Genomic DNA, 12,040 nt, shown 5'->3' on the forward strand with positions numbered 1-12,040 from the left:
CCTTAAGTTTTTCAAATGGTCCAAATGTGTATCAGCTTAGTTTTATTACTATTCTGTTAGTTATGACTTCCAAGATCCCTAACAGAAGTTACAGAAGACTAGGTTGATATGATCGGATCTCCTACCACTGACTCTGCCAAATCCTATGATTTTCCCAGTGCGCTCATACCACTTTCTCAATAATACCTTCCTACATTTCCCCACTCCTGATACCAAGCTAACTGATCTACATCTTCCCGTTTTCTTCTCTCTACCTTCTTAAACTGGGGTAGCTTTCGACAACTTTCAACATACTTATCTAGAACCTATAAATCCAGTGCATCTACCATCTCTGAAAACTTCTATCTGTACAATGTGTTACAGCATTCACATTTGGAAGAATCCCTTACAACCTTGCATTACCGTAACTAAACTAAAAGGGCTGAAATTCAATTGCAAAATTCAAAACTTGAAGAATTTTTAAAAAGCAGATTAAGGACAAGGAAATATTTATTATGAATGCACTAGGTAGTCATACTAGATACCTCCTGTACCTAATAAAGTGGCCACTGAGTCTATGTACGTGGACTTCTGATGCTGTAGCCCATCCAATTCAAGGTTCAACGTGTTGTGGGTTCAGAGATGCTGTTCTGCACACCATTGTTGAAATATGTGGTTATTTGAATTACTGTCACCAGTCTGGCCAGTCTCCTCTGACCTCTTTCATTAACAAAATGTTTTCGTCCATAGAACTGCTGCTCATTGGATGTCTTTTTTTGCACCATTCTCTGTAAACTGTAGAGATACTGTGCTTGAAAATCCCAGGAAATCAGCAGTTTCTGAGGTATTCCAACCGCTCCATCCGTCACCAACAATCTTTCCATGGTCAAAGTCATTTAGATCACATTTCTTCCCCATTCTGATGTTTGGTCTGAACAATAACTGAATCTTTTGACCAAATCTTCATGCTTTTTTACACTGAGGTTCTGTCACATGATTGGCTGATTAGATAATTGAATTAATGAGCAGGTGTACCTAAAAAAGTGGCCACTGAGTGTAATTATATTGTAAGCAAATTTTTAATTGTAAACCTCAGTTCATGAAATGGATACTCACGTGTGCAGGAAGGAGGTTCTGGTACAAATGTATTGTTTCCTCTACATTCTATCACACTCTCGCCGACCATCTGAAAACCTTCAGCACAGCTGTAGCTTATAGTCTCCCCATATGAGTACATTGGACCGAATCCTGCCTCTATCTGCCCATCCGCTGGCAAGTCAGGAGGATGACAAAGAACAGCTACCAAAAAAAAATCAAAGCATTAATCTCCATCAGGTAACTGACTATACTGAGGATATAGGCACTATTATCCATTTGCAACACATCAGACTATTAGTGAGCAACACACACAAAATGCTGGAGGAACTCAGCAGATCAGGCAGCATCTATGGAGGGAAATAAACAGTTAATGTTTTGGCCTGTGACACTTCATCAGGACTGGAAAGGAAGGGAGCAGAAGCCAGAGTGAGGAGGTATGGGAAGGGGAAGGAGTACACTAAGAGGTGATAACTGAGTCCAGGTGAAGGGGGAAAGGAGTTGAAGTAAAAAGCTGGCAGGGGACAGATGGAAGAGATAAAGGACTGAAGGATAAATCTGATTGAAGAGGAAAGTGGACCACACGAGAAAGAGATGAAGAGGAACACCAGGGAGAGGCATTGGCAGTGAGGAGAAAAGGTAAGAAGCCAGAGTAAAGAAGTGAAGAGGAGGAAAGGGGGAGGGGAAAAGAAAAAAAAAGATGAAAAAATCAATGTAGATGCCATCAGGCTGACGGCTACCCAGATGGAATACGAGTTGTTGCTCCTCCACCCTGAGAGTGGCCTCATTGTGGCAGATAAGGAGGCCATGGATCGATGTTGGAATGGGAATGGGGGTAGGAATTAAAGAAGTTGGCAACCTGGAATTTCTGCTTTTAGTGGATGGAGTGGAGAACCAGTCCCCAGCAATGTAGAGGAGGCTGCATCGGGAGCACTGAACACAATAGATGATCCCAGCAGATTTGCAGGTGAACTGTTGCCTCAGCTAGAAGGACTGTTTAGCACCCTGAATGGAGGTAAGGGAAGAGGTGAATGGGCAGGTGTAGCTTTTCTGTTGCTTGCAGTGATAGGTGCCAAGAGGGAGATTAGCAGAAAGGGATGAATGGACAAGGGAAACACGGAGGAAGCCAGCTATACATATGTGCCCAAGATGTTTGCTCTGTACTGTAGGTGAGGACAAGAGGAACTCTATCCCTGTTAAGGAAGCAGGAAGATGGGGTAAGGTGTGGATGCTTGGAAAATTAAGGAGATGCAGGTGAGGGTAACGTCAATGGAGGAGGAAGGGAAACACGTAGCTATTATTCTGCCTGCTATTCTTCCATTATAAAATATGTTTGTGAAAATCACAAAATAATTTTACAACAGAAATCATCCAAGAATTAAGAGCTATTGGCGAAGCACAGGTTGCTCCTGAAGAGAGCACATGTGATGATCCAATGACATCTTGACCATGAATGCTCCTTTTCCAATGCCCTCTTTGCAGGATGCCAGTGTCATAGAATTCCTGGTACTCAGCTCTTTCCAAGCTGGCTGAGTAACCAATCACACGGAATCATTTTCAATGACAACCACCAAGATCAGTTTTTACCTAACTTGCTAAATGAAGAGAGAAACACACTTGTACATTGTGTTTTATAGGATAGCTTTTATACTTATCATGTTTTGTTTGTATTTAATGTGTTCTTGATGCTGCATCAATCCAGAGTAACAATCACTTTATTCTCCTTTACACCCATGTACTGAAGGATGAAAATAAACAGTTCTGAATCGGAATCTTTTTATACACTTTCACTGTGAATGATGACTGATTGTGCAAATAAGGAATGTGAACATACACCAGGTTACTAATTGGTTGGTATCTGTATCCACTTGTCAATTCTGTACAAAAGTAAATGAAGTGTGATTGAGGAACGAGTGCAAATTATTAAGAGTCCAGTTAATCGGCAGCTACAATTCCCACTACAGGTTGAGTACCCCTTATCCATAATGCTTGGGGTAGGAGATGTTAGGATTTTGGATTTTGGAATACATAGTGAGATAGCTTGGAATTACCATCATTTCCGACTCTAAACTTATGTGCTACTTGTAGGCAGTCTTTGTCTTACATTTGTTTATCACACATATGTACTTACCAGTAAAAATGATTTCATACCATTAATAAAAAGAAAATATAATGTGTGCAGGGTAACTAAAGCAGCACAGAAACATCAGAAGAATGCCTGAATCTGTTTTTGAACAACAAACAACGGCAGGCTTTCAGTCTCCATTTTGAAAGTGTTGTCCAGTTAATGCTTCGGGCCAAGTCCCTTTGGCAGGAATGAAGGAAGGTCCTGCCAAATCGTCTCGGCCCCAAACATTGACTGTACTTTTTTCCATAGATGCTCCCTGGCCTGTTGAGTTCCTCCAGCAATTTGCGTGTGTTGCTTGGAATTCCAGCGTCTGCAGATTCTCTCTTGTTTGTGTCCTAAAATGTTGAGAGTGTGTCTTCAAGCTCTAGTATCTCCTCCTTGATGGTAGCAATGAGAAGAGGGCATTTCCTAGGACCTTAACATAGGTAAAAATGCAAAAAAAAAAGATGAAGTTCACGCGTGGAAAAAAAACGTCATGAAGAAATGGTTGTTATAGGATTGTTCTACTTGGGAGTAGTGTGGACTTGATTGTCTAACTGGCCTCCAGCCTTGTTGCAAGATTGAATATAAGTTACTGAATACATTTATTATTTCTTTATAACCACTTCCACATCATCTAGTGAGGATCACTGTCAAACAGAGGATTAAGGGATTGCTTCAGGACATGTACAAACTAATTTGTAGTAAGTAAGTTTCACACTGCAGTATTTTACCTTTGCATTCTGGTGGCACGTTGTTCCATTCCCCAGTCTCTGTACAAACTAGTTTGGCTGCACCAATCAATGAATAGCCCGCACTGCAGGAGAATTTTGCAACCATTCTGTACTCCCAGTGCTGTCCATAAGGTGGTGATGGAGCTAGACTGTTATTAATCAATGGAAGGTCTGCACATGTGATGGCTATGGACAAATGAAATACAATTAATACTTTGAAAAATACATAAAATGCAAACATCAACTTCAGGGATTAAAACCATTCAGTTCAGAAGCACCGTAGACTTTGGGAAAAATAGGAGAATAGATAGCTGCACCATTCTTCTAAGAGCCAAAGCATAAAGACTTGACTCCAGCCAACATAGCTCTCCAGATCATTGAGGCACGCAAGCCTTCAAATCTCACAACAAGGCTATAGTTCTTTTGGATGACCATCTCTCCTACCTACTTGTATGTACCTACCATTCTTTCCTCATCTGACTCCACCTATCTGCCACTGTCCTTTTTCCCTGTGCACTGTTAAAAAGTCATCCTATTTTACATTGAGATAATCGAAACATGGTTCAATGTTTCAATGGAAATGTGACAGATAAAACTAAACATTTTGTAAAGAAAAAGTCATCATCCACTTTTCTGGATTTACAAGGGCCAGGAAGTAGACAATTACATTTCCGTGCAAAAGGTACAAGGAGGATAAAAGAATTTTGTTTTTAAAAAGAAAGAATAGTTATGATGCAGAACTTAACACATTCTTGGGAGAAAGGAAACAGAATCATCAGTGATTTTAAAAGGGAATTTGATAAGCTCTTGAGAGAGAATAATTTTCAGTGATGAAGGTTTTGCTCTATAAAGGAACCATAGTAATTCTCAATGTTATGAAATAAAAAGTACCTCCCTTCATTCTGAACCTCAGTTCATGAAATGGATACTCACATTTGCAGGAGGGAGGTCCTGGTACAAATGTATTGTTCTCTCTACATTCTATCACACTTTCGCCGACCATTTGAAAACCCTCAACACAGCTGTAGCTGATAGTCTCCCCATAGATGTACGTTGGGCCGAATCCTGCCTCTATCTGCCCATTCTCTGGCAAGTTAGGAGGATGACAAAGAACAGCTACCAAAATAAATCAAATTATCAGTCCCCAGCACAGAACACTGCAGCACCTGTAGAGAGAGAAAGTGTTAATGCTTCAAGGCTAAGATCTTTCATCAGAACTGGGAAAGGGAGAAAACAAATTAGCTTTCAGTAGAAGAAAAGTTATGTAGGGATGAAAAAAAATCTCTGATTCAGTGAGGCAAAGTGACTTAATGTCGCAGTGGGAATAAATTGTTACATTGGTTTAAATGAGGTGTAGTGAAAAACTTTGTTTAGCCTGCCATGTATCCTGATGACTTCATCACATCTGTGCTTTGAGAGTTTATAGGGCAAAACAATGAGAGAATGCAGAAAAAAGTGCTACAGTTACAGTGCAGGCACACAATAAGGTGCATGGCATAACCGGATAGATTGTGAAGTTAATAGTTCATCTTACAGTACTACTGAACTGCTCAACAGTCTTACAACAGTGAGACAGAAGCTGCCCTTTAGCCTGGTGATAAGGCTTTCGTATATTACAACTGTTACTTCTAATTGCTGCTGCACTATCACATTCCTCTGCTGAGGTTAAAGGACTATATATGTGCACAGTTGGGAGGGAAGGAGGAAGGGGCTTGGTTTGCTGTTGTTGTTTTGCTGCTTGCTGTGTTCTGTTTCGTTCTGCTGAGCATTGTGGGCTTGCTATGCCAGCACCAGAATGTGTGGCACACCCATAGTGTGTTGGCTATTAACACCAATGATGCATCTCACTCTGTATTTGTATGTTTCGATGTAAAGGTGACAAATAAATTTGAATCTTGAATTGCAAGTTGAGGGATGACCAAACACACTCTTAAAACCTACTTTCACGAGCAACGTGCTTGGCAGGAACAAGCTGGGTTGAAGGGCCTGTTTCCATGTTGTAGGACTCTGTCACTCAAGCCTGACCCAGTCACTTTGGAACGTCTATTTATTTATTTAGAGGTACAGAACAGTAACAAGCCTTTCCAGCCCAATCTGCCTGTGCCACCCATGTAACCTCCCAAGCCATGTCTTTGGAATGCATGAGTAAATCACATGGTGATGGGGAGAACATGTGAACTCTTCAAAGACAGCTGTACGGGTTGCCGTCACTGTAATAACATTACGCTAACTGCTACACAACCATGCCATTCCAACATATCGCATCTGTGTAACCTCATTTTTGTTAGTACGTGAAAGATAGTTACTAGAATCAAAGACAGCCCTCTCCACAGCTGTTCCATCACTGAAAGGAGCATTCAAGAATCAGAAACTGCACAGAAACTACCCGTCAGCCTCTCACAGCCATCACCCTGCAGTTACGAGTGTGTTACAGTAAAGAATCCTTTCACTTCCGGCATATAATCCTAAACTAAGCAATGTCACTGAAGGTCATCAAGAACACATCCAACCTAACTGCAGCTAAGCAAAACCATGCTGTAATGTGATTAAATATGAGTGGTGACACTACTGCTATGCCAAAGAACTACTTTTGAAAGATTTTTTTTAATTACACTTTGCAATTTTGTGAAAATTTACTCATTGTGGGACAAAGTGGCTCAGTTTATGGAATCACTAACTGGGATCATTACACACTGGGGCTGTTATTACTCACTTCGGCCACTACACATCACTGGGCCCATTATACCTCACTGGAGCTGTCATTGTGCACCAATAGCTTGGTTACTGAACATACCTTTGCATTTTGGTGGTGGGTTGTTCCACTCTCCAGTTTCTGTACAAACAAGTCTCTCTGCACCAATCAATGAGTACTTCTTATCACAAGAATATTTTGCAACCATTCCATACTCCCAATACTCTCCGTAGGGTGGTGATGGAGTCTCGCTATTTCTAATGGGTGGAAGATTAGCACATGTGACAGCTGTGAATAAATGAAACAGAATTAATGCTCTGAACATTTGGCTGGATGAAAATTTCACTTTCAGAAGTTAAAATGTGTTACTTCAGAGACACTACCCTGGCAAACCCTGCCCCAATTATGTGGTGTCAACTTTTACATTTCAATTGAGGTAATTCAGACTTCAAGAACATATGACAATGAATCGACTTTAACTACAATCACTGTTCCCTCTAAGCTGGGCAGGTTCATGGCCGCGCTGTAACTGAAATGCTTCCTTGCACATAGCCTTTGTTGCCATGCAGCTGGAAAAAGATATCGGAAATAAAGTTTATGAGATGTCAAAGATATTATTTGTTGTACTGTATCATTATACCCTTCAATTAATGTTATTTTTCAGTTTTCATTCTGAATATTCATAGTATGCATATTACAAAGTTCCATACAGTTTTCAGTCTGTGTAATGAGTGAAATGAGCATGGTCTCAGAATATATAGAGTAACTCTGCCACTATCCAAGATTCAGGGAATGAGCTTATGGCTTTTAACCCGTCACTGGTTGCACATAAGTTTGCAAGCTCTTCAACATTCTGTCCAAACAATGCATACAAAATGCTGAAGGAATTCAGTAGATCAGACAGTATTTATAGAGTGGAATAAACAATCAGCATTTCAGCTGATACCCTTCATCTGGACAACGTCTAAATAACCAGCTCCACTGGGACTCAACAGATAATTCCTCCAGCTAGGAGCTAAGTTATCCATACCAGAACCACTACTGTCCTTAAACAGAAAAGAACATTTTAAAACAAAGATCCCAAAAACATGTCAAAGGGGGCATTGCAAAATTGAAATGTAAGCCAGTTACAATGAATATAGAATCCTACCTTTGCATGTTGGAATTTGACCATTCCAACCATCAGCTGTGCATAACCGGTAGTTCCTACCTACCAACATGTACCTAAAGGAAAGGAAGAGACGTTACTGTAGAAAAACTCAGACAAAAAGCACCTATTATAGTGTAACCCTGCTGTTCTGGTTATGGATATATGCCACAAATCATTACCAAAAGTACTTGACCCATTTCCTTTCTAGATCTCTCTACCTCCGTTTCTAGAGACAGTCTATCTACTGATAAATTTTATGAACTCATTGATTCTCACAGCTACTTGGCCTATACTTCTTCCCACCCTGTCACTTTTAAAAATGCTATCCCATTCTCTCAGTTCCCAGTTTCTGCCAAATCTGGCCTCAGGATGCGGCTCTTCATTCCAGAACTAATGAGATGTCCTCTTTCTTCAAAGAAAAGGGCTTCCCTTCCTCCACCATCAACACTGCCCTTACTCGCATCTCTTGGCGTGAGGTAATGTTACAACTATTTAAGACCTTGGTCAGACTGTGGAGTACCAAGTTCTGGTCACCTCACTACAGTAAGGATGTGGATACTAGAGAGAGAGTGCAGAGGAGATTTACAAGGATGGTGCCTCGATTGGCGAATAGGTTAAGTCAACTTGGCCTTTTTTCCTTGAAGTGACAGAGGATGAGAGGTGACCTGATAGAGGTGTATAAGATAATGAGGGGAAATGACTGTGTGGCTAGCCAGAGACTTTTTCCCAGGGCTGAAATGGTTAACACGAGGTGAAGTTTTAAGGTGCTTGGAAATAGGTACCGAGGGGATGTCAGGGGTAAGTTTTTCACACAGAGAGTGTGGATGCATGGAATGCACTGCTGGCAGCAGTGGTAGAAGCGGATACAATAGGGTCTTTTAAGAGCCTCTTGGATAGGTACATGGAGCTTAGAAAATTAGAGGACTATGCGCTAAGGAAATTCTAAGCAGTTTCTAGAGTAAGTTACATGGTCAGCGCAGCACTGTGGGCCGAAGGGCCTGTAATGTGCTGTAGATTTCTATGTTCTATATTCTTCCATTTCGCACACATCTGCCCTCACCCCATTCTCCCACCACCTCACGCATTCTTGTCCTCACCTACCACCACACTAGCCTCTGCATCCAGCATATAATTCTCTGTAACTGCCACCACCTCCAATGGGATCCCACCATTAAACTCATCCTTCTCTCCTCTCTCTCTTTCTGCTTTCCACAGGGATCACTCCCTATGTGATTCCCTTGTCCACTCGTCCCTCCCCACTGATCTCGCCCCCCTCAGTATTTACCCTTGCAAGTGGAACAAGTGTTACATTTATCCCTACACCCCTTCTCTCACTACCATTCAGAGCCCCAAACAATTCTTCCAGGTGAGGTGCTTTTTGTGTGGCCTCCTGTATATCAGTGAGACATAATGTAGATAGGGAGACTGCTTCACCAAGCACCTACACTCCATCCGCCAGAAAAAGCGGGATCTCCCAGTGGCCACACATTTCAATTCTACTTCCCATTCCTATTCCGACATGTCAGTCCATGGCTTCCTCTACTGCCATGATGAGGCCACACTCAGGTTGGAGTGTGGGTAGCCTAAAACCTGATGGCATGAACATCGATTTCTCTAACTTCCAGTGATTGCCCCAACCCCCAACTCCTTCACCATTCCCTATTCCTGTTTTCCTCTCTCACTTTATCTCCTTGACCTGATAGAGGTGTATAAGATGATGAGAGGCATTGATCATGTGGATAGTCAGAGGCTTTTTCCCAAGGCTGAAATGACTAACAAGAGAGGGCACAGTTTTATGGTGCTTGGAAGTAGGCACAGAGGAGATATCAGGGGTAAGGTTTTATACACAGAGAGTGGCGAGTGTGTGGAATGGGTTGCCGGCGACGGTGGTGGAGGCGGATAAAATAGCGTCTCTTAAGGGGCTCCTGGATAGGTACATGGAGCTTAGAAAAATAGAAGATTATGGGGTAATTGCAATCTATTATTGCAATTTATAGTTTTTTAAAAATTATTATTGCAAGGTACTGCTGCCACAGCACAACAAATTTTACAGTAACACACACAAAATGCTGGAGGAACTCAGCAAGTCAGGCAGCATCTATGGAAATGAACAAACAGTCAACTTTTCAGGCCACGACCCTTCTTCACAACTGAGAAGGAAAGTGGAAGATGCCAGAATAAAAAGGTGGGGGAAGGGAAGAAGGCTAGCTAAAATGTGATAGGTGAAGCCAGGTGGGTGGGAAAGTTCAAGGGCTGGAGAAGAAGGAAGGAGAAGAGAATGGACCATCAGAGAAAGAGGAGGAGGAGAAAACACAGGGGAAGTACAAAGTAATAGGTAGCTGAGAAGAGATAACAGGTCAGAGTGGGAATAGAGAAAGGAGAGGGGGGAGGGAAATTTGTTTACCAGAAGGAGAAATCAATGTTCACGCCATCAGACTGGAGGTTCCCCAGACGGAACACAAGATGTTGCTCCTCCAACTTGAGGATGGCCTCTTCTTGGCACAAGAGGAGGCCGTGGACCAACATGTCAAAATGGGAATGGGAATTGAATTTAAATGCTTGGCAACCACAAAGTTCCACTCGTGGCAGATGGAGGTGCTTAACGAAGCAGTCCCCCAATTTATGACAGGTCTCACCAATGTGGCCGTATTGAGAGCAACGACACAATAGATGATCCCAGCAGATTCTCAGGTGAAGTGTTGCCACACCGAGAAGAACTGTTTGGGACCCTGATTAGAGGTGAGGGAGAAGGTATATGGACAGCCGTAGCACTTAGGCACCTCTCAGGGAAATTAGTAGGGAGGGATGAATGGACAAGGGAATCACGAAGGGAGCAATTCCTAAGGAAAATTGGGGGGGCGTGGGTGGGAAGGTAAAAGATATATTTAGTGGTAGGATCCCTTTAGAGGTGACATACATATACTAGTGATATTAAACCTGATTCCGATTAAAACATTAATATGACCAAATAATTGTAAAAATAAAGGAATCATCCCTTAAATATCTATTTAACACTATATGCTTACCCTGAATCACAATAAAAAACAGCTTTACTTCCAAAAGTTGTATTTGGTGCCCAAGAATATCCTTGTATTATCTCTCCTGGATTACCACAGTTCTTCACTACACAAATCAAAATGGCAGATGGTAAAGGGGTTGTAAAATACTAACATCGCCAAGGCATCTTCCTTAGAATTGCAAAACATTTTGCATCTTAACATTTTCCAAGCCCGCATATGTGGAAATTACAGTATTATTAATAATAATAATAACATATTCATAGAGCACTTCTTATACAAACAATGCAGTTCAAAATGCTTTACAATGCATAAAGTGCAAACATGAAAATAAAAGACTAAAGGATGTTCGTTAAAAATTAAGATTAAATAAATAGGTTTTGAGCTGATGTTTAAGTGTCAACTGAGTCTGCATCCCTTATAGTTTAAGATGTTGAAATTCGACAGTTTAGGAGCATAGTGGTTCCTAAGGTTGTCACAGCTGGAGGTGGTAGTGGGGATAAGCTCACACTACCTATAAAGTGCTCTAAATGGCGTGCAACTCCAACAGCCTCGGACAACCAAGTCCAACTCTTGGCCTTCACATGTGGCTTTGCTACTAGGCCCAGTGGAACTGTTCTTACTGACAAAAGAAGGGGCAAAGACAAACCACTGGCTTAAAAAACTCAGTTGCTTCGAGCAACCTGCTTAGGAGAAGGAAAATTCTGATTTTAAACCTCCGCTGCCTTGCGGCTATACCTACACATGGGCAAGGCTTCGCAAGTAAACCCAAGGAAGAAATCCAGAGCCAGGGTCCCCAAGGCAGTTTGATGTTATTTACAACTTCACTCTGGAAACCTCAGTGACTACACTTGTGCCAAGCTGTATCAGCGCTTGCCCTTCCTTTGGACTACATCAGTGACATGGAGAGAGGGAACCCACCGTATGGGTAACAGCCGGTTCTTCAAATCTTCTTACCCAAGCTTGTGCCCTGGAGAGGAGACAGTCCACCAGAGATGCAGACCTATGATCCTCTTGGATTGACAGCTGCCTACTACTACTAGAAGCTTAGTTCAAAAAAGCTGGACTGCTAATTATCTTTTGAGGGAGATTGTTTCCATTTACGAGACAGTGGAAGGAGGTCTGAGAGCTCAAGCAGGATTATAAAATGAAAAGTCATCATTTCCTGTGACAATTATGTTCCACAATTGTCAGTTTGAAACTGATAAGCTGTTTACAAGTCAAGTTAAGTTTATTGTCATTTAATTAAAAACATGTATAGTGCCA

General features: G+C 41.7%; 1 protein-coding gene across 1 annotated transcript in view; it reads right to left on the reverse strand.

Annotated features, from left to right (window-relative positions):
* The window catches only part of LOC132381259 (sushi, von Willebrand factor type A, EGF and pentraxin domain-containing protein 1-like), a 72,327-nt gene that overhangs the window by 38,404 nt on the left and 21,883 nt on the right, over positions 1-12,040 (reverse strand). Inside the window, exons 3-8 of the mRNA XM_059950640.1 lie at positions 10,784-10,880; positions 7,758-7,831; positions 6,710-6,895; positions 4,849-5,031; positions 3,916-4,101; positions 1,096-1,278 (exon numbers count right to left, since the gene is read on the reverse strand). Coding sequence (XP_059806623.1) covers positions 1,096-1,278; positions 3,916-4,101; positions 4,849-5,031; positions 6,710-6,895; positions 7,758-7,831; positions 10,784-10,880 — 909 coding nt within the window. The remainder of the gene's footprint in view (positions 1-1,095; positions 1,279-3,915; positions 4,102-4,848; positions 5,032-6,709; positions 6,896-7,757; positions 7,832-10,783; positions 10,881-12,040) is intronic.

The sequence above is a fragment of the Hypanus sabinus genome, chromosome 25, assembly GCF_030144855.1.
Source record: "Hypanus sabinus isolate sHypSab1 chromosome 25, sHypSab1.hap1, whole genome shotgun sequence".
In the NCBI taxonomy this organism is placed as follows: domain Eukaryota; kingdom Metazoa; phylum Chordata; class Chondrichthyes; order Myliobatiformes; family Dasyatidae; genus Hypanus; species Hypanus sabinus.